At 41.0% G+C, this 23,639-nt stretch overlaps 1 protein-coding gene across 3 annotated transcripts in view; it reads left to right on the top strand.

The window, feature by feature from the left end:
• Window positions 1-23,639, top strand: part of MYH11 (myosin heavy chain 11) — a 55,022-nt gene that overhangs the window by 5,894 nt on the left and 25,489 nt on the right. For 2 of the 3 annotated variants that reach the window (XM_038151836.1, XM_038151839.1), the window contains exons 2-8: window positions 260-618; window positions 5,211-5,367; window positions 12,153-12,180; window positions 18,934-19,036; window positions 20,687-20,707; window positions 22,937-23,029; window positions 23,432-23,495. In XM_038151836.1, coding sequence (XP_038007764.1) covers window positions 277-618; window positions 5,211-5,367; window positions 12,153-12,180; window positions 18,934-19,036; window positions 20,687-20,707; window positions 22,937-23,029; window positions 23,432-23,495 — 808 coding nt within the window. In that variant the 5' untranslated portion in view covers window positions 260-276. The remainder of the gene's footprint in view (window positions 1-259; window positions 619-5,210; window positions 5,368-12,152; window positions 12,181-18,933; window positions 19,037-20,686; window positions 20,708-22,936; window positions 23,030-23,431; window positions 23,496-23,639) is intronic. The other variant, XM_038151838.1, reaches the window with a different exon arrangement.

Raw genomic sequence — 23,639 nt, 5'->3', positions numbered from 1 at the left:
TTGTCTAAATTAACAATTAACTTTGTGATGGGCAAGAGCTGAGGCTGCAGGAAAGTCTGTAGCTGGTGGCCGTGGTGCAGTTCTGACTGTCTCATTGCACAGGCACTAAGTATCCACATGGAAATGTGGGATATGACACAGGACCTATAGTGCTTTGGACCTACTGCAAGGCAGATTTGACAAATGTGTTTTGTCTGGAACATCTCCACATTTGCCTTCCTTTATCCATTTAAAGCAGAATATTTTGCTTCCTCAACAGGTGTCTGCTGAGTCAAAATGGCTCAAAAACCTCTCAGCGATGATGAGAAATTCCTCTTTGTGGACAAAAACTTCATCAACAACCCACTTGCCCAGGCTGACTGGTCAGCAAAGAAACTGGTTTGGATTCCATCAGAGAAACATGGATTTGAAGCAGCAAGTATCAAGGAAGAGAAAGGGGATGAGGTGACAGTTGAACTGGCAGAAAATGGAAAGAAAGTGACACTGAGCAAGGATGACATCCAGAAGATGAACCCTCCAAAGTTCTCCAAAGTGGAGGACATGGCAGAGCTGACTTGCCTCAATGAAGCTTCAGTGCTGCACAATCTAAGGGAGAGATACTTCTCAGGTCTAATTTATGTGAGTAGACCCAAACACATGCAGAGCAGTTCCCATTGCATGTGACCATGTCCCACAGACAGTAAGGTAGATCCCAGCCACCATCTGGGATACAAGCCTTGTGTTACACTGCCATGCAACTACTAACCCCCAGCAATGGCACCCTAACCCAAAAATGTTCTAAATTCACTTTATTCCCCATGATTCTCCTGCTTCTTTGATAATTGCTTCATTACTAAACTAAATTAAAACACATGAAGGTTTCTTTCACAAAATTTACAGATTCTGAAAGAATATTGTTGGCTTGGAAAGTATAGGGAACAAAACCTGAGTCCTGCTGTTTGGGAAAAAAATATAGGGACTTTTAAATTAATTCAATGTAAACCAAAACAATTTTCCAGTAACTTGCAAAAAGAGCATACAGAAAAGGCAAATCATGCAGCTTTTCTCAGGCAAAACTCCCACTGAAAGGCAGCTAAAAAGTTCTGGTTTGGTGGTGCTGGAGTTAAACCTTATGCGTGGATAAAGAGACAAATGCACTGGAATTCAGGCAAGAGTACTTGTATGTACCAGTGTGTCACTGAAGCAGTCAGGCATCCACTAAACCTTTTTGTCCTTCATGTTGATCAAGTTACAGATCAGACAAGCCTGGACAAATTATAATTTCTCTATGTTCATGTGAGTTGTGGCAAGATTATTCTGTCTTTTAGTCCTCACAAGTACATTAACACAACAATACTTGGTATTGATAACCCTGTAATCCAGCCAAATCAACAGTTAGTAAACAGCACAGTAAGAAAGCCCAAAACTTTTCCAAGGAATTTAGCTGTTATCTTTGACTTTACATGAAGGATCCCTCTGCTGTGCTGCAGAAGCTATCTACAGTTTCAATCTATGAAAATTTTACTTGCATGACAGACCACTGATGAGTGAAAGACAGTACGGAGCTTAAGTAGAAACAGTAATCAAGGTCTTATTACTAATATTCACAGAATTCACAGAATTACTAGAATGGAAGAGACCTTAAGATCACTAATATGAAGAATGCTAAATTGAAAAGTAGGAAATTAAGCAAAAAGTAAGATAGTTATATGGACTACAACAAAGAAACTGCTTACTTGTTATGTGTAACTTCAAAGAGCTAAGCTCAAGATCTTTCCTTCAAGAAGCTAGAGTTCCCATCTTTTCATTATTTGAATTTATTGGATTTTAGGTTTGCAGGTGAACATGTGGACCCACGTGCTATTAGATCAGAACATGCAGCCTTAATGATTAAAGTAGACTTTTTCTGAAAGTGTTCTGCATTGTTGCAAGAATTAAAAGAATTAGTACAACGTTAGTGGGATAAAATGGGGGATTGGGTATTCATTGTTGTTTTCAGCAACACTCTGCATAGCTGTTCCAGGGCTTCTATTATGTTTACTTTATGGAATTTTCTCTTTCTACAGAAAGAGGAAATTAATTTCCAAGAGTGGATAATGCAATTAGAAATCAAAGAGTTCTTCATGGAGGCAAAAATGGAAGTGTACCTGAAATTAAATTTGCTGTCTCAAGAGACTAAATTTAAGATAGTAAAATTTCAAAGACATTAATATGACTTGTAGTGCAAGAAGTTATTTGTATTTTCAGCATGCAAAACCTGCTTGAAATTGCCCAGCTTTACACAGTGCTGCCCTACTAGATGCTGCCATAAAAACAGAGGGGACCTCTAAAGAGAATCTGAGTCTCTCCCACTTGCAAAACTAACTGTAAAGAACCATCTCCTGGCTTTGCCATGTGTTGCCTAATTTGCATCCCTTGGAGTCCCACATATTCAAAGAAAACATGACCTTAGCACTTCTCTCCAGAGCATCACTGATGCAAATGGGGATTCCCAAATATGCTAAAGAAAAATAATAAATCCAGCTGGAAAAAGAAATAATCTCCCCCTTGCATTTACATTAAATATTATTAAATAAAAAGATTCAGTGCAGAAATTCACAGGGTGACTGCACACTAGAAAAACACCCTGGCCTTTGGCTTCATCACAGATAATTAAGATAGAAGGGCAAGAAGAAACATGAGTCATGTTTCACATTGCTCAGAACAAAAAGAATCTGCTTTATCCACACACAAATTACACCAAAAATTATTATATAGGCATGAAAAACACAGCAATGCAACTTCAGTGGATTTGAGAGTAGAATCAAATTCCTTCTACTCATAGGCACTACTTGTTCAGTCTTCACTTAACAGTGGAAAATGCTGTCTTTGGTACATAAAGCTAAATATGCATATTGGAACTGAGTTGGACTCTTCTGCCCAAACCTAGCTATTTACAATGCAGATGTGTATTTGTGCCAGTCTCTTGTAAATACCCAGCAGCAGCAATCTGAGGGATACCCAAGCTCAGCACTCCCGTGGAAGTACCCCTAAGATATTTCAGATTATTCTCTTCCTCCAGACCCTCTGGAGAGACAGATTCAGCCCCTCTCTAGAGAGGCTGTGCCCCAGGGAGAAGGACTTCAGGCATGGAAGCTTCTGTGTCCCCACTTTCCATCACACACTTGGCCATGTCAAAACATCATCTGTATTAATCCAGCTCCCCCAAATCCTTGCAAAGCATGCACCTAGAGCTACAATCAGCCAACACAAGAGGGCTTCATTCAATTTCCTGAGGTGACAGATCATATCAGCCACAGTCCAGTAAGAAATGAGGATTCCTGAACTTCATCAGTTCCAGCTTTTGCTCTGCCTTAACAGAACTGCTGTGCCTCAAAAAGCCTCCTGCTTCTTGTGCCTCAAAGTTCGCTCTTTAAAGCTGTGTTACTGTGTGCCTGGGTGTGCAAACAGCCCTGCATGTGGCAAGGCAGGAAACACCTCGAAGTCTCGGGGAAGGGAGGCCTAAATAATGTCCTTGATTTCCTCTCCTAATTTTTTACTTGGGTGGGGATGATTAGTTGAGTGCGTACAGTAAATCTATTTATACTACTAAAAAATGCCTTGCTGTCCTTTCCGTAAGGGCCTTGGTGGCCGTTCTAGGATGAAACTGTCACTTTCCAAGCGTGTTACCCTGGCAACACTACAGCTCATTTTGACAGGAGCAGCAGGGTTTCACTCTGCGGTCCCAGTGTAAATCCAGCCCAGAGTTCCCCCCCGAGGGGCTGAGGCTGGCGCTGCTGAGCCCCGGCGGGGATTGCAGCGGGGCTCTCCGGGGCCCGGCTCCCCCAGGCCCAGGCCGGGCTGTGGGTGCCAGCAGCCCCGGAGCAGCGCGGCCGTGCCGTGGCGGGCTCGGGCCCTGTGTGCTGATACCATATAAAGTGTTCAGCAGTGCCGGGCCGTGCCGGGCCGTTCCCTATTATGGTCAGGAAAGGGAAATCCCTGCGCCCGGAGGCTCCCGGGGCTACGGCCCGGGGAGCGGGGACAGCTCCGGCCACGCCGGGACACAGCCCCGGGGCTGAGGGTGGCACCCCCGGGCTCTGCTTCACACTCACGGCAACAAAATCAAATCAGTAACAATAAATATTATTTTTAAAAATCAAACAAACCACTTCTGCCTATATCAGAAACAGCACAGTTCCATTATTTCTTTTTTTACCATAGGCCAGTTTAAATATCGCAATACTGCTGCCTAATGTGAGGTACTCTCTCCTAATATGAGAAGTATGTTCTCATAACTTGGGTGTTTGTTGGTTTGGTTTTTTGGTTGTTTTTGTTGTTGTTGTTGTTGTTTTATTTTTTTATTTATTTTAGGGGTTTAAATGTTATTAAATTAAATACCCTTACAAATTTCTTTTAGCCACTGTTTGTGAAATATGGCTCTTCATCTAGTATCGTATGGTATTACTTCTGGCCAGGTCAAGAGCTGGAATATTTTGAAATAAAGGAAAATTTTAAACAAACAAACAAACAAACAAATAACCAAGACAGAATGGATGAACACCTATCAGCTGGCAGCCACTATTCTTGTTTATGTATATATTTTTTATATTAATACCTCCATTAAATTCTAAACAAACCACATTTTTCTTTAAGTTTCCTGCAGAAATAGTCATGCAGTGAAGGCATGGTTAGTCTCTCGAGGCATCTATTTGGAACTCGAGCAATTTTATTAAAGGACTCTCATCAATCATCAGTGTTACGTGGTGCTCATAGAAGCTTTTTCTAAAAAAACCCTTCAAACATCAATCTGAGCTTCTTACTTAGGATTTCAGTTTACGAAATTTGATGCCTACCTGAACAGATATTTATATCATATTCTGATAAGAAAATACACATATAAATATTAATTATTACAGTTATCACCATACCCTTATGTGTGATAAGGGTATGGATTATGTAGTGAAAATAACTGAAGTTAAGGGGCTCTAACACCAGGTCACAGTGTTTCTACAGATTGCTAAATTCACCTGCTTTCCAGCAGCTCACTTTTTAGCAATAACAATTTGTGCACTTAGAAACCACCCATGCACATACATTCAGAAAATCTCTGCTTCCTTTGTTACCCTGGGCAGAGCACAAAGGAGCGCTGCCGCTGAAATCCCATTAATTCCCTGCAGCCCATGCCTGTGTTTCCCAGCCTGGACACGGCATTGAGGATGTTAAGTCCAGCTTTTATTTGAATTCCCTTGCAGACTTACTCGGGTCTCTTCTGCGTTGTGATCAACCCCTACAAGCAGCTGCCCATCTACTCAGAGAAGATCATTGACATGTACAAGGGCAAGAAGAGGCACGAGATGCCACCCCACATCTACGCCATCGCCGACACGGCCTACAGGAGCATGCTGCAAGGTAGGACAGCCCTGCAAGCCCTGCCTGGGGCTGCCACAAACACCTGGCAGCTCCACGTGGGCTCCTGCAAGCAGCCAGCCAGGAAAGAGCTCTCACACAGGGCAGCGCTGCCTTTCTAGAAGTTTCAGAGGAATTCTTTGGCAGGAACAGCAGTCCACAAACGCTGTGACTCAAAAAGGAAAAACAATCCTTTCACCCATCTGTGTTGAGGCATGTGGGAAGGTTTCAAAGTCAAGCAAATAGTTTTGGCAAATACGGGCATGGAAAATGCTCCCTCTCCACTAGTGGAGACTATTCCAAAGTTAGCTGTGAGCGCTGCTGGATCAGCTGGATCTGTCAGCATTGCCGCCCTCTCCCCCCAGCAAAGCAGATTCAAACAGGGTTTTGGGGCTGCTTTCCCTATAGCCTGACGTCTTGAACCCTGAGTTGAGATGTCCTGTTTTCCAACAGGGATGGCAGCAAGCAGTGGGAAAGCAGTCGGGCCCCAAAGGGTGCAAACAAACCCCCAAAATTCACAGAGCTCTCCTCCTCCTGCATTAACTTCTGACAGACTGAGGAGCTTTTGTTGTAAGGAAAAACTATCATTTAGGGATTAAAAAGCAAAAGTGATGGATATAGGAGGCTGCAACACCTCCAGACTATAGGGCATAACTAGGCAGCATCTCACATCGAACTTGGGTGCTGCAGGAAACCAGGAGCTCTGCAAAATGTTTTGAAGTTTTTCTGCCCTCATAAAGACCCTGACCCTACAGAAATTCTGGCTGACAACGATGGCTCAGCAAGATTCACAGGCTTGGCCCTAAAGTTTAGGGCTTCCCAGGATTAGGACTTTTTTTCTTCTATGGCTTGTATGACATTTCTTTCCTGGAGCTACTTCAATCCTTTTATTTAAGTGGATCCCAGAATGCAGAGCTACAGTGCAGCAGAGGAGGACCAATAAGTCAACAAAAATATCCTGAAAACAGACCTTCCTACACACTATGTGATATAATCATGGTTATAAAACACTTACTTGGCAGAAGGTTATCCCCTAAGCCACAGTCATATATCTGTGCTCCAGCTTCCCTCCTGAGCTCTGTGCTCTGCATCCAGCACTGTCCAGGGCTCTGAGCAGGCCCTGAAGCCATTCCTCCCTCTGATCCTTTATTTAAGGAGCAAGCCTTGAGGGGAGATCTGGAAGAAGTTCCTGGCTCCTGCAGAACATCACCAGTTGTGCAGGGTACTGTACTTGTCTCTAGAAATGAGGGGGGAAAAAAATAGAAAAGGGATATAAGCTATCTGTAGGAAAGGAAAAAAAAAACCCAAGTATGACTGCAGCCTATGCTGAAACAGAATTGTCTTGTCCTGACAATACATGAGTTTTCTGCCTAAAGTGAAACTAAGCACAGATGAGCCTGATGCAGCACAGGGATGTCTCCCACTCCCTCTCTCTCTGACTGTCTCCTGTCCCTCCAGCACGTTCTTCTGGGCAGTGGGAAGCCACTGGAGCTGCTTTGCCCTCACTGTGGCCATTAACTGCACTTAGAACAGCACGGGTTCAGCTGTGCCTCCCAGGCTGGCTGCCGGAGGGAGGAGGCAGCAAGAGTGCAAGCTCTAATCAATTCACTTCTTTTGGGGTTCAGAATGATTTCCTGGCCCTGTGAGCTTTTGGGGAGTTACTCCTCATTATTCATGTGACCCCACTGCAATTCTTCCTGGCAGCAGAGAGGAGGGGAGAGCAAGTAGAAAGGAACAAGGAGGGAGTAGGTGATCAGCTGAACCTTTAAGAGGATGCTCTTTCACTGCTTTCCACCCCAACCACGCACAGCTGGCATAGCAGCCAGCAAGTGGAACCACCAGAGCTCCAAGCACAAGCCCAGGACACCCACATTTTACTTGCACGTGTCATCTTGGAGTCTCTCCATCTCTGAAGAGGGCCCCAGTTTCTTTTAAAGCTGTGCTTTTGTTTGTAAAAACCTACTCATGTTTTGTGCATGAAACTAAACCAGCCCTCAAAATAACTCTGGTTATTCAGCCAAAATTCTGTTCATGTTGGGGTGGTGAAAGTGGGCGTCAGCACGGTTCTGAGTGAGCCCGCTGCACATATAGGCACAGAGAGCTTCAGGGGGTTGTGAGCACATTTCCAAATGGAATATAAACAAAAGTTCTTACCCATAAACATGGATCAGAGCACTAAATGTTTTCCCTGTGAAAAGTCAGTACTGCTCCTTATCTGGAAACTTGCATAGTTTCTGCTTGCCAAAGTAAAATATGTCGTAGATTCATGAGACTGAGGAATTATATTCTGGTATTTCATGACCAGGGCCGCTTGGCCCAGAGCAATCATCTTGTTCAGATGTCTCAGGGATCCTTTATCTCTTGGTGAATGAAGCCTCTGTGTCTGCAGATCCCTGGTCCTACTGCAGGTTCATCAGCTGGGAATCACAGCCCTCCGCATTCTCACCCTCCCCTGTGTTGGCACAAACATCCAGCAGAAAACATGAGCTGTGCACACTGCATTCCTCCTCTGCTTCAGAGACTTACTTGGTTAATGTATTCATTAGGGATGATGTTTAACTCCCATCAAAGCTCTTCTGATAAAAACACTTAGCCACAGCTATCAGAAATCAGATAATCAGACTTTCTTCCAAATATGCAGAAAAGCTGACATCTCACAGGACACAGGAATTATCAAAGATGTTGGCTGGGAAAAGATAAAATTTCCACTTGTTTCAAGTGGTTCTGAGCACCTAAAACCCTTTTGCAAATCACAGTCATGCTGTCTCATGCTCAGCCAGGAGTGCTGGGCGTCTTGTTGAATCTGCTGATTACCATGTCACTAATGCAGTTTGATCAGTGCCCAGGCACAGCTGTGGATGCTCATTTCCAGCCAGAATGAGAATAAACTCATTCTTTATTTATTTATTTTTTATTTATTGATAATTTTTAAAATTTTAAATAATTTATTTATAATTTATAAAAAATAATTTATTTATTATTATAAAAAAAATTCTTTAATCTCAAAGATTGAGAATTCTACAAGAGCATTTGTGTGTGTGTGTCCCCTGGAGTTATCACACTGAACTGAGCCCTCCTGGCTGTGTTTACAGACTAGCTATGGATGATTACTTCTACACTTGGAGACTGCAATCATAAAACATTTCCCCCTGCTCCTGCACCCTCTGCTCTCTCCTGTGTTTGGGATGAAGTAGCTCCATACAGAGGGCTTGATCCCCATCCCAACTCTTGCACTGCCAGCAGGATTCTTCATGCAGCCAAGATGCAAAACTGCTCCAGGTGAAAGCCACCCCTGGCTTTTTGCTGTGCTGAAGTGGGTCCCCCCTCCTGGGGCACAGTGTGGTCTGTGAATGCTGGTCACAGCAGCAAGGAAGAGGCAGTGCAGGCTGGGGAAGAGGAGCTGGAGGTGGCTGGATGACCCTTCCTGCAGCACTGCCAGCTTCCAGTGATGGTGAAGCTGAGACACTGCTCTGTAAGGAGGAGTAATTCTGCTGTCTTCTGTCATCTTCCCTGCAGAAACAAAAAATAAGTGAGAGACAATACAAATGTGAAAAGTCATGTTACATAGAAGTAGTAACAAAGTTTTTGTGTAGGTGGTTAGGCCTTTATTAAGTTTTCTGGCAGTAAATCATCATGGAGAAGATGTATTACAGCTTTCTGCAGATTCAAGGAGATTATTTTCTGTGGAGCCACTTTTATGCAAGCTTGAGTTAAAAATGGAAAAACAAACAACCTGGTAGATACTCAGAGGTATGGGAGGGAAACACAGTTCCCAAAGTCTCAGAAAAGGAGGCTGCTGTGAGAAGCCATCTGTTTACTGTGTCCTCAGCAGGACTGTACAGAAATGTCCCCTTTAGGCAGTGCAGTTATTAACAAATGTAAAGAAGCAGTAAGTGAGTGGGGGAACATGGTTTCAGTCTGGTTTTTTTCCTTTTATGGTAAAGCTGCCAACTTGCTGCTTCATTGTGATAAACCATCTGATTTTGTTTGTGATTAAGCAGAGCTAACTGGTCTATCAAGGACAGAGGGGCAAGAAATCTTACAGGCAAACTGGAGGTGTTTGGTGAAAAAGTAAGCAGATTCCAGAGAGAAAAAAAACAACTCTGCTGCATGTTTAGGAAAGCTGGTGAGGTTTATAATGTAAGTGTAGGTCTCTATTAAAAATTGAGGAGAAAATTAAAAATAAATGTTTAAACATCTAATATAGACATAGAGGAGGTGGATGATACTCTTCCGGGTAGGGTCAAATTTTCTTAAAAGGCATTAACCAAAAAGATATTAGAATCTAGAAGACCTATTCTGTTGCTTTTTAAGCCCCAGGAATTGCATTTAAGGAGTTTTATTTATTCAACTTTTTCTCTTCTGACAGATCCAACCACATAAAGTTGCAGACTCACAAAATAGGTCACAGTCTTTTCTATATAGAATGAACATTCCAGAACAGAAATAGGATGAATCGAATGGGAGAGCCTTTTAAAGTAAATGAGACCAGTATCTGCAGCTCAGGTCATAACAGAATAGGACAGGACTTCCTGATACGTTTCATCCTTAGAGGTGCAGTTGGAACTGATGCAGGAGACAGAATAACATCTGGAATTCCCCCTCTGTGAGTGTGCACAGCAGTTTGCCAGCATGGGGTTTCTCCCATGATTAACCTATCCCTGAGTACACTTGGTGCAACTTCTGGCCTTCCTCATGCTTCTTCTGCTCTTACACATCCCCAGGCTCCCCCTCCACAGGCACTCACACAAACTCCTGTGGTGGGCCAGTCTGTGAGACACCTTTGGGAGCCTTTGCCTACTGAGGAGCAAAAGAAGGGCAGCAATGGGCAGCAAAGAGTAGTGAGAAAATACTTGGCTTGGAGACCAGCTTTTTCTAATGTTCCCTGAGCTCAGAAATTCCACTGGCAACTCAGTATCAAGAGTGACTTTTATTTTCTTTATGGTATTTATGGGTTAGTGATGCAATATCAATATATGCCCATGGTTTCTATTTACACAACAATGTATTTTTAGCAAAAGTTCTTCCATGCTTTCACTTTTTTAACTTAAAAGAAAGCCTAGCTGATACCCTGCAGTGAAAAACAAAAATGGCTCACAGCTCCTCTCCTCCCAAATGTTTATGTGGAAGAGTCCTGCAGTGCTGATTGCTGACAAATACCTCCAATAAAAATGAGGAATGAGTCATTTTGTACCAATTTACCAAACAAAGCAGTTAAGTGGCATCATTTGTTGTGAGGTAATCAATAAAGCAGTTAATGTTATAGCTATTGAGGAACTGGGAGTAAAACAGTTGTTTAATATCAATCCAAACCATTGCAGAATCCTCTAATGCTTTTCCTAGACTGGCTGTGGGCCAGGCAGCAGTTACAACTTGAGAGCTTAATAAATTGGTTTAAATAGGTTTAAATTATCTCATGGTATTTATGACATACAGGGTCAGCAATAAGGGTGAGCAACCAGATAGGTATTCCTGCAAGTCACCCCACACACTGAGCAAAAGGAGCTGATGTCTGAACCTCTGAGCAAAGCTTGGCGCTGGCTCTGCTTTGGATAAATAATGCCAAACCATACAGAAGCACTGGATTCTGCCTAATTATCTGCCTCAAGTCTCAGATGTGTAAACTATGCACACTTTTAAAAAATGTCTTTGTCCTGCCTGGGAATTATTTTCCCAAGTCAGAAGATTTTTTTTATAGTCTATAAAGGCAAACTGATAGTCTCAGTCAAAGAAGGGCAAACTTCAGGGCTGGGACTGGTTGCTCAAGGCCTTGTTTAAGTCTGCTTCCGAGTAGTTCCAGGGCTGGAAATACCACACCTCTCTGGGAAACTTGCCCTGGTGTTTGACAAGTGAAGGAAACAGCTGTACTTTAGAATGGATCACAGCAAACATGCTCATCATGCCTTTTGGCAGAAAAAACAGTGTAAAAGTTCTGAAGGTAGAGAGAAACTCTGACTCCAAATGAATAAGCAGGGAGGATTGCTCCAAGAACAGGTCATGGAGATGGGCTGCAATCCTCACCCTTCCTGCAGCATTACAGAACTCTGGACACTGGTGTGCTGAAACCTCTCACATGCCTCACCTAGCAAAAATGGAAACTTTGCTCCTCCTTTTTGTAAATCTTGATCCAAAATGTGTTTGATTGTCTGTTTATAGTAAAAAACATGAAGAATACTTACATACTTGTTGACATGATCTTGTATAATCTAAAGTATCTTGTTTTATCTTATTCTTTGGAAGATCTCCCAAAGAAATTACTTTTTCTCTTGATAAAAGTTGTCTCTCAGTCTGAAATGAAATACAGGCTAAATTATTCAGGTATTTGAACTGCTTTGCTTTCAAAAGTCAAAGCTTTGCATGACCAGCTTAAAACATTTTAGTTGTTGATGCCTTATCTGTCCAGACTTTGTTTCGAGTGGGCTGCTGGCCATAGCTCATAAGCATAGTAAAAACTTGAGTTTCAGGTTTGAAATTTTGTTATAATCTTCTTACAGAGAGCCTGATCTTTTTGCTGTCCTCATTACAGTTCATCTCTAATGGAATTTTCAAAAAATATTTTTGATCTCTTAACCTTTTGTTCATTTTTTTGTACAAAATATTTCCATTAGAGATGGTTATTTAAATTCAAGGGCAAATTAAATAAGATGTGAACCCAGTACTTTTTACTAATCATGGTTGGCCAGATTTTAGAAAGTCTAGGCTGTTCAATGTAAATCCTTATAAATATAAGTGCTTCTGTCAGAAAAGCCATTCTCCCTAATTAATGGATTCTTTTTCTTTATTCACAGATAGAGAAGACCAGTCTATCCTGTGCACGTAAGTAAACCCATCTATTTTAGTACATCTCAGTGTCACAGTGTCTTTATTCAAAATTGATTCAAATTCTGATGAAGTGGAACATGTTTGCCTCACCTTCAGTAAGCTTGAGCTCCAATCCCAAACCTACTTCATTAGACAGACCTGTTCATAAGATAAAAAGCAGGTATCAGTGTCACAGGAAATCTTTAATGTATAAAATTATTTATTTAAATAGACTTTCTGAACTTAGAGATTCTACAGTTTACAGTGAACTACTGGAGAGTGTGGTTATTGCTCCACAAAATCCCACTGGTTTGTCATTCCTGCCTGCTTTGAAAAATCACTCAAACTGTTGAACTGGACAAGGATCTCCTGCTTGACCCTCAGTTTTAACTCTCTTTTCATTCTTCTGTTGCTTATTAGTTGGTTTTATTTGCTTGAATGCCATCAAGTATGCTTTTGACAAAGTTTTGTCCTTGTTAAATCAGGCATTTTCCAGTTTTCCTGATAAAAGAGGGGATTTGATTCTATGTAAATGCTAATACATTGGCAGAGCTGGCATGTGCGTTATTTACAGCAGGCTCATGCAATGATGCTGTAATCTGTCAGGTTTAAGTTATCTGAGAAAATGTGGCTACTGACTGAATATATATTTACCCTCAAAAAAGCACTGCTGCTGATCACCAGCCATAACATTACTGTTGACTGCCACTGCTGACTGGAAAAAAATGATGACCTAATAAAAATTGTATCCTGTGTCTGGTACCACAAGGGCTATCATAGCTCTAACCCCTGTTACAACAAGACTTCAGTATTTGTAAGTATACCAATCAAAAATCTGCCCCCAAATGCATTAATACCAAAAAGAAATCTAAAATTCCTGCAATGATGAAGTAAAAATTGACCATCACATTCTTCCCAGGATGAAACATGTCATGATTATTAAGACTAATTTACAATATGCATTTCCTCCTTCTATTTTTGTACTTCAGTTTATTTTTCCACTAGTAAATCTTCTTTTAACTTTGGAGCATTGTTACTTTCAAGAAATTGGAGCGTTGTTTACTTTCTTTTGCAAATCTATGCCTTTTTGTTCATGAAAATCCATTGAAGTATCCACTTCTTGCAGGTACAGTTTATTGACATTACCTGGCCATCTTGCTGGAAGCCTAAAGTGTTTCACACCAGTAATACATAAAATAGAGAAAATTAAATGCTTTTCCATCCAGTAATATATAAAGTAGAGACAATTAAATGCCTTTCCCATTTTGAAAACAGCACAGCAAGTGAATCCCCAAGATGTTTGGTGTAATTGCTGTATGTTGGATGTGCATCATAACCCACAGCTTAAAACAGTCCTTACACGTCTTCTGAATAAAAAGATTGGCCAAGCTAAAGCCAATGTACACAACTTTAACCACTACTGGTTTAACATTCTTGTTGGCCTTATTTGTGCAGAAAGAAGAAAGCTCCCTTGGTTTGCAGCTTGGCAGCCATCAAGTTGAAGCAATTTGCAGTATTATAGAATTGTTAGAAATTATACGAAATTATCTTTTGGCCTAAAATATGTAACAATAACTGAAGACTTCATGGCATTGATCAGCCAGGGTTTTTTCCTTGAAATAGCTACAGGCTTGAGCTTTCCAAGGCCTGGTACCTAAATTGTAAAAGAATAGCTGTAAGGATTCGTATGGATTCCCTGAAATGCTCCTGGGACACAGGCAGGGGAGCAGATCTGAGAACTGAGCCAGATTCTGTGTTTCTGACTGTAAATATACCCATTCTCAGGACTTCACCCTCACCTCATTAAACCTACCCTCATGTGGTTAAGTACTGTTTGCATTCTTTTACAATCTCTACCATTTGTGTGATTAACCATGGTCTGTTTAAAATCTCCATCTGTCTTCAATGCTCATGGGTTCCAGCGCTTCCTCAGAATTCCCTGTCTTTCCAGATTTCATTATTTTCTCTACATTTCGTTAATAACCACACTCACAGTGCCTTTGGCCTCCTTTCCTCTGTGCACACACATCCTTTTGCTGTTAGCTCTTTCCCATGGGTAGCATCACTGAACATCCTCTGGTGTCATTCCCTGCCAGTTGCTCTCTGGCTCTTTACAGTCAACCTCAAAATCCCACATCTTATCATGCACATTTACAGCACAAAATCTTTATACCATGGCTGTGTTTACTAATATATCTGTGGTTGCATTATTGTACCATAACACAACATAGCACAACATATATAATACATACACAATACATAATATTGCACTAAAGGGATGAAATAGGAAATCTTACGCTTTTATGTGTCTGAAAATTAGGACAAATAAGACTTTTCCACCCTTGTGTCTTGGTCTCTGCTGTTCTGAGCAGCCTTCACTGCTCTGCCTGGCTGTTGGGATTTCCTGAAATTCCTGCCTGTGCTTAGGCCTCCCCACTGTGCTCTCTCCTGTTTGACCTCTGACTTTGGCCACGTTTGGCCACGAAATAGTCTGTATTCACTCTTAGTCCATATTGACCAGCACACAGATGTTGATGAAGGAAAAGTCCCAAGAAATCTGTCCAGGTACTCAGAGACCTGAGCAAGCTCAGTGTATCAGCAATGAAATGTGACTTGACATTGACCTAGGCCATGGCCAGTGACCAGACTTGTGGCTTTTCAAGCTTCCTCCAATGGTAGGAGAGGCACAAGCCCTCAAAGGAGACTTCTGGCCTCTTGTTTGATTTCTAAAGACACAAAAAGTGTCTGGAGTTTTCAAAATGTTTTTTACTAAAAATTAACCATGAGAGTTTCAACAATTCCCTCATAAACCTTGTCTGATCTTGGGGTTATCATATTTTAGCCACTTCCTGAAAAGAGCAGGTAGAGTATTTTCTAGAAAGCAAATGTGGCTTAGAGGACTGGGCACAAGTTTCAGTTTAAAAAAAAGCTACCTTAAATAAATGAGAAAATCTGATCAAAGTTCTGCGTGTTTAGGGTATTGTGAAGCCCATGGAAACAAGTACTTGTGAAACACCTGTACCCATAATGAAGTACTTTTTCACTATCTTTCTGGTTTTTAAAACATGCATGCAGTTTGAATAGCTTCTATAAAAACAGGAAAGTAGCAGGCTCGTATTTCCACTTAATTTGATATGGGAACAGACAAAACATTGAGTGGGGCACTGCCCTGCCCTTTTCACCTTCTTCCCCTCTCTCTCTCTCTGGACAAACCCTCCAGAGCCTCACCCGGCCATGGGACTCCAGCCTATTTCCTTCCCTGACGCGCGTCAAGGAGCAAAATCATCCAGAACATCTCCAAACTGCAAAGCCCCATTAGTCAAAAGACTCCTCCACAAGAGAGCTAAACTCCTCTTTCCCAGCTCAGTAAATCTCAAAGGCTGGAGCTGGCAGTGGCTGCTGCTTGGCCCCTGTCCCACACAGATATCTCATGGAGCTCTAGCCCCAGGCGGAGCTGGTGCTGACCCCGCTCCAAGTCCTTCGGGAATTGTTTTGTAAGTAAACCCGTAGGATCAGGGCTGGCTTCTGAGATAAGTCTCCAGTGGGGTACAGCTGGTCCAGGACAAAGCTTTTCATGATGTTTGCACATCTCATCCTGCAGCACAAAGGCTGCTAAGCCCTAATGTGATTTAGAGCACCTCGTTGAGTGCCCTGCGCACAGGGGCTTCCCACAGTGCCAGCACAGCCGGATTAAGGGATGTGTGAACGGGCAATTCTTGTGGTTCAGTGCTTACTGAACAAATGCTGAAAATAAATTCTGCTGTTGCTTTTCAGATGTTTCCAAAAGTGGAATTAAGCTAAGTCTCATATCATAATACTAACATGGAAAGCTTTCAAATTTTCAACAACAACAAAAGAAAATACACTTTTAAAACTAATTTTTCTCAGTTGTTCTCAAATGTACAAGAGTCCTAGTTACACCACAGGCTCAACCCCAACAGTGGGGCCAACCTGCTAGTGTCACCTTGTTCTTCTATGGAAACCTATTCTAGCTGGGATAATTTTCATATAAGGTGAAAGTAATGGAGTCATGGAGGATTTTTTAGTTCAAGAGGTATAAAAACTCTGCTATAGCTGAGCACTATATATGTGAGTTTACGTGCTGAGGCCCTAAAACAATGACTGGAAAGCAATGAAGGAAGGATAAGCTGAAGTTATACCCCACATTGTGAGAGTGGTATTTCTAACAGAGCAAGCCTGTTAGCCTAGTGGAGCCCTTTGCTCTGGGAAGACCAGAGTTTCTTAGGAGGAAAACTTGCATAGGAAGTAGCTGAAGTACTGCTGTTGGGCTGCTCAGAACTGTGCAATGGGACTTGTTTTTGATATGTTTTTTTGCATTGGCCATCTGAGCTGGGTGCAAAGAACTGCAGGAAAAAAGACCCAGCTTTAAAAATTCAGTCACTGAGCTCAAGAGAGCAAATAGATTTTAAAACAGGTGGGATTTCTCATACCATCTCACAATGGAAGTTGTTTCTGCCCACTCAGAAATGATAGTACTTCAAGGCAGATGCAGAGGAAAAACCTGTTCTGCATGACCAATTCTGTTGCAACTCAATAGCTCTAGGAAGAATTTCATCCACCTGTGAACTAAGATATTCACATGCTCTCCTCCTCCTGGGTCTCTCTGGGTAAACTTCTTGCTATATGGAGGCATTGACCTGACCTAGCAATTCCTCCCCATCAGTACATTTACAAACACATGGCATTTCATCACTGAGGGGAAATCAGACATCATATGGCTGTGATACATCCTTCAGAGTATGAGGGCTACTAGTGTTAAATGGATACTTGTTTATCAGACCTGTCTGTTGTCATGGATGTTTATAATGATCTGATGTGTTGAAAATCAGAGGTATTCATCAGCTAGACACATTATTCTTTATTACTTATTGACCTTGGAGACTTTCTTCCTAATTAACCTAAAGCAGTTAAGGTTCTGTGTGTTTTCTATTTCACATTGAGGAACTTTTTTATTGCCTATTTCAAAAGAAAGTTAAAGCCTCAAAATCTGTCTGCAGAAAACAGGAAAGCCCTCAGCCTGTGCAGAAGCAAAGAGTTAAAGAGCATTACAGTTTGATGGGATAATTACAAGTAAAATGATGCCATATATGGTAATACTCACAGGGATTCAGGGAAAAGCCAAAAGATGGGCACTGTTGCCCTGGGAGAAAGGAAATGCAATGATGATGTGATGAACTACAAATAACCCTTAATAAAATTGAATAGTTCAAAGCCCAGAGTTTGTTTGAAGAAAGTTGTTTTGGTTGTTTTTTTTCCAAAGAAACAAAGACGTAAGGTAGATTTATTTGAAAAGTTTGTATGCATAGGTCTTCAAATTGGTGTGCTTGGTTTGGAATCGTTCCCAGGACACTTAATTTTTATCAATAAAACACAGAAATGTTTTAGCACTGAAGCCCAGACAGAGATGAATCCAATCTCTAAACTGTGCAAATTAACCCAGGTCTTGTGAAAAGGAATCTATTAATCTCACTTACTTGTGGTTCAAACTCTAAAAGCCAGAAGAAACAGTTCTTATCATGTTGTACCTCAGGCAGGAATTGGTTCTGGTCTCCTAAGGTTTATATCAATGTCATTTTGCATTGAAAGTTCTGTCCAGCACTTCTCCATATTTTTATGTCCTTTTATCACTGGTCCTTTGGTAGGGAAAATTAATTCCTGTATTTCCTAATTAGGAAAAGAAGCAGAACTGCAATGGCTTCAGCTAAACAGTTTCAGACTCAAAAAAAGCTGATAAATATCCCTGGGATTTTTGAATGCATTGTTCTTTTATTTTTCTAAAATACATTTTATTATAGATCCAAAGAAAAAGAGGTCCAACTTAGATGGTTGCTCTCCTCACAGCACCAGCTTAGTTGAAAGACCTCATTTGTTACATCCACGCCCACTTTGACTGCTAAGCAGGACAGTATAATAATATTTTTGTGCATATAATCATCAGAGCCAGAGATATCTGAAAGACATAAGATGTAACAATTAGATAGGAAAATTGGCTGGAAAATTCTATTGAGAAAGACTCTGTCAACCTGTACTTTGAAAACCACTCTTTTACTTTAAGAGAGAGTTTAAGAGTTGTTAATAAACTTAACCTGGAAGTCTTCCAAAAGAGAAAAATTACCACTGCCTTCCTGCTTCCCAAGGGACATTGCATGGAGCAGAGCTGGGGTGCCAGTTCTGCTGGTCAGACAAATCCCCGCGATGTCCCTTATTACCCAGGGAGCAGGGACATCTCAGGCAGTTCCCTTCCTGGTCCCACTGAATTCAAGGAGCATCTGAATACAAAATTCAGATGAGGCAGGATCAAGCTGTTAGTCTACTTTAATGCCACAGTTTCAGAAGAGAAAACCATTGTATTACTGCTGATGTTTTCTTTTACTGCTGTATCACATCGTAGTTAATGTTGTACTTTTTGATCTTAAAATATAAGCAGAGTCCCTGCCAACTCCACTTCTCATAAGTGTTCAGATGCTGCCAAAGCAAGATGAACGGCTGTTCAAAAAATGCATCATCTTTTACAATTCCCTTAAATGGCCCAATGTGCACTCAAAATACTACCAGGACAGAGATATAACTCTGATAATGCATTCTTTGCAGGCTGAAGTCAGGTGCGTTTGGGAGGTGCTGTTCTGGGGTAAATAAGAACCGAGCTGGGCAGTTTCCAGCCCTGTTTTTATACACTACGTACATCTACGTGGCAGAAGGACTCCACTGGTTACCTACCTTCTTTTGTGTTATTTTCTTTCCCCTCAGAGGTGAATCTGGTGCTGGCAAGACAGAAAACACCAAAAAGGTCATTCAGTACCTGGCTGTTGTCGCCTCATCACACAAGGGCAAGAAGGACACCAGTGTCACTGTAAGTGAGCCCCTCCATCCCCAGCTCTCCCAGGCCTCTGAGGCTGTGCTGAGGTCACTCTGCAGCTCAGGGACTGGGGCTTGTCAAACAGTGGCATATTAAGAGTACACACTTACGTCACAGCTCTGTGTTTATGGAAGAAAAAAAATTGTTTGACACCATCTTAGGCATCAAATCAGAATGTACTTAGGGAGAACAGAAATATTCATAGTTTTCCATAGGCATAGCACCTATTTATATCCCAGCATGAAGGCCTTGAAGTCTGCAAGGGCTCAAATCCTTGTTTTACCCTTGACCTCTGCCAACTGAGAAGTTTGGGAAAGCCTGTAACAAACACATTGTCCAGCTGCATCACAGAAATGTATGCCAGCATTTAAACTTCCAAAGTTTTGATTGGATTTGTTAGTAAGTTTTCTTACCAACTAGCAAAGAGTCCCAGTATAAAACTTGTCTTTATTTTTTACTGCTCTGTCAGAGGTAACAATTTTGAAAGGCACAATTTTTTCTAAGTGTTTTGCTCCTTCAAAATGTGTAATATTCTTGCCTGAGAGACTAAAGTTCATTTTCTTACTTTGAACCATATACCTGCCCAGTTCCTGGAGATCATTACCATGGCTGAGGCTCTCAGCTCAGTGATACAACTCCAGGTCCTACATCATTTCCAGCCTTTCAAATGTAACTCAAAACTTCTGCAATAAAATGAAGCAATTCACTTTTATGACAAAACAGGCTTAATTCAGGAAGACATTTCATTGTGTCTCAAATACAAGATTGGGTACAAGATAAGTAATTAGTAGGGAAGTGGGAAATAAAGTAAAAATCTCATGCCCACCCCTGTGCTGGGTCTCACGGCTGCCCCTGCCCATGTGTCAGCAGAGCACGAGGTGTGCAGCCCCCCTCTTCCACCACAAATAACTGGGCTTTTATGTACAATGGATTCTAATTTGTAGTAGGCGAGGGAGTTGATGTCCTTTTGAGTCATATTTTCTAGAAATCTGTGATTTAATTTAGTGGAAACAGTCCAAGACTAATGTTTAATATTTAATGTTTATGCAAAAAAAAAATAATATCTTCCTACTGAGTCCCTGCTCAGTAGCTGGGGGAAATGAACTTGGGGTGCCAAGACCATCCCTAACTGCAGTTGCTGCTGACTGCTCTGGGGAATTATGTGAGTCTCAGGACCAAATTTGCCCTGAGACAGACCTGAAGGCAAATATCCATCAGAGAGGAGCTGAGAAAAAGTCTAATTTGTTCAATATCATGCTGACAAATAGTAATTCAGTGATTGGGAATACTGACACTGCAATTTCAGTCATTAAAATATAATGAATAACACAATGCATCAAAGAAGAACTAGAGATATATCATAAAAATATTTGCCCTTGTCTGGTCCTGAGGGACTAACCTAGGACTGGATCCAAATCCCATCTCATTGCTTCAGGATTTTTCTTTTCTTCAGTCAGTATGTTTTAAGTAGGTTAATGGTATTTGTACCCTTGGTATGTCTGCAATAGATTGTTCATATCTGTATTCCTGGTTTATTTGCATGGAAACTCTGTACTGGTTATTTTAATACAGGAAAAACAATAAAAATATCTGTCTAATGGAAATTATACTGACACTTGTTTTATACCATGTTATTCAACACAGCAAGGTCCATCTTTTGCCTACGTGAGTAACTTAGACTGTTTGATGTGTGTTTAAGGCACTGAGTGTAGATCTGCATGCTATTGTTGCACCCCAAAAATTTAAGAGAGATTTTGTTGAAATATGTTGTATGATATGATAAAAGGCAACAATAGCACCAAATGCTCTCACAAATCAACCCTAACTGTGTCAGACTCCATGGTAAAGAATGAGGTCTGACACAGGCAGGGTCATCTTTCAAATATCACTCTCTTCTATATCTCTGTGTGTGTTCAAATTGCCATAGTTTGAATTAAATTTCCCACAATCCTGGAAGAGCCACTCAGCCTGAAATTTAACAATGTGGTTTCTGAATGAAATACCCAAATGCTTTCTGTGCTTCAGGTTGAAGTTTTTAGGACTGTTGTGAAATAATTCCTAAACCTCACAGTGTTTGATTTGTTTGGCTGCATGCTTTTCATTTGTTATTGCTTGGAATTTTACATTTCCATGTAACTGTTGAGAATTGTTCACCACCACAAGAGTTAGCATGTTCTTAGCTTGCTGCTGTGGCGTGTACCAGAGCAATTCCCACTGCAGCACCTGTCTCCAGGTGTGTTACAGACCCTCTTCTCTGTGTGCCATACACATAGCAATGGTTTGGGAATACAGGTAGGTTTGCTGGCACATTCTAGGTGTTTCTGTGCCAGGCAAATGAGATTTATTTTCTTTCATGCAGTTTTTTTTTTCCCCCATTCTGACTGCTGCCTCTCAGACTTCAGCTGTGACAGTGTTACCCCTTAGTTAATTTAGTACTTCTTTTGACAATCTCCCTGAAAATAAAAATTATTCAATGGTTGGCAGGGGCAGCTCTGTGCAGTTTGGTGGACTTACAGCTGCACAAAGTGCTGGCTATCTGGAGCCAAAGTTTTATCCCCAGCTCTATGGCATAGTTCAGTTCTCAGTAGAAGCAGGTGGTGTCTGTCTCATTTTAACAGACAAGGTTCTATTGTAGATGCCTCCATCTGATTGCAGCAACACTCTTTGCTCATACTGGAGTTTTTAAATCTACAGAATGTAACCGGACAGAGCTGCCCAGTACAGAGAATCTTCAGGGACTTTTAGGAATTAATTTCTTATTCTGGGATTCCTGTATGAACTTGTTAGGAAATCTCCCTTCCCTCTTCCTCCAGCTCTTGGATAGTAAGTTTTTAATGATGTTTTTGAGGTAGCCCTCACCATTGACACAGAAGTTACGAGGCATTCAGAAGTGACATTTAGAAAAAAAGTTACCAGATTTGCACGCTAATTGGGAAGCACTTAAATTTTCCAAATTATTTCCTAGATTAAAATGAAATATTGCCTTCATATCTACTTAAAATTATTTAAATTATATCTTACTATCTATCAAGGATTTTTCCTTTTCAGGGTAAGTTATTTGAAATAATGCATATTACTACAGAGTAGTATTCAAAGAATAGTGTGGCAAAGTAAATGTGAATGTAAATGATCTCATAGGACAGAGTTGAATGACAAGTTCTGAAAAGCTGTATGCATATGCAAAGTATTTTTTCAACTTCATTGTTTTGCTCAGAAGTAGGATTAGGTAAATATATAGAATTAAATGCATGCTTGTTTCATTGCATGATTTGTTTCCTTAGCAATAACTAACCACCATTAACAATATAATATGAAGTTTGTGTGTTTGCATGAGAATTCATTATCCTAGTTTGAAATAAATCAATGCAATTCCATATTTAACCTACATAGCCTTGCATGGTTCATTATTAATAGACTTGATGAAATCTGCTTTGTAGCTTTGTGCTGCATTACATTAAAATTATTCTCGGCAAGTTATTCTAATTACATTGTCATTTGCTAGCAAAGGGTCTCAATAAACTAACTTGGAAAAGACATGCTAGAGGTTCCTTTAAGAATATCCCTTTAAAAAATTACATTAAACTGGGAAAAATAATTGACATTGAATGACCCTTTTTTTAAGAAGGCCAGTCGTGATGCTAAACAGATCAATAGAGTTTGATCTGTCACAGGCAACAAGGCTGGAAAAGGGCCATGTATACAGGGCAGCAGTTAATTGCTCAAATAGATAAACACAAAGCTTAATAAAGAATGAAAACAAATCCACATGAAATGCAGTATTCAAAAAAAAAAAGAGACTTAAATTAGATTTCACCTTTCTCTGCTGTGTACGACTGTTAGTTTTAACTAAGTAATTACAAAGTTTAGTGTTAACTGCCTCTGAATGAATTTTAGGGTGAGCTGGAAAAACAGCTTCTCCAAGCAAACCCTATTCTTGAAGCTTTTGGAAATGCCAAAACTGTGAAGAATGACAACTCCTCCAGATTTGTAAGTAGGAAAAATGCAGTTCAGTCTGTGGGTCCATGTAGGTCAACTTTAGCAAAGAGAGTTTCACAGATCCAACCCTGTTCCCTCAATGACCTTGTGGAAATCAAAGTAGAACAAAGTTGTTGTCCTACCCTTGCTTCCAAAGCCTAGTCCAGCAGGGAGAACCCTTTCCCTCTAAGTGCCTGAACAAAATGTGGGGGGGAATCTGTGTAAAGGGAATATCAGAGAAGGTCACTTCCTTTCAGGCTGTTCCACAGGTCACCCCAGCAGGAGGGAATCAAGCATGTTATTCCAGGGAGGGTGATGTACACATCTTATGGAACAGGCTAATTACTGGCTAATACTGGAAAACTGGCACTACCTGAAAGAACAGTCCAATTTAGATCTTCATTTCATTCACAGGGCAAATTCATCCGCATCAACTTCGACGTGACGGGCTACATTGTGGGAGCAAACATAGAGACTTGTATCCTTTCCAGTGAGCTGCACCGGGCTGGGAGGAAGGCACATAAACAAGTTCATTGCATGTCTAAGAAAGGCAAACACTGCTGAGCCTGCTATAAACAAAGAGGGAGGGAAGTGGTCCCGTTAGTGCTATCAGCTTCTGTCC

Source organism: Motacilla alba, chromosome 14, assembly GCF_015832195.1.
Source record: "Motacilla alba alba isolate MOTALB_02 chromosome 14, Motacilla_alba_V1.0_pri, whole genome shotgun sequence".
NCBI classification, from domain to species: Eukaryota; Metazoa; Chordata; class Aves; order Passeriformes; family Motacillidae; genus Motacilla; species Motacilla alba.
The sequence above is the reverse complement of the archived record's forward strand: the minus strand, read 5'-3'. Positions and strand labels throughout refer to the sequence as shown.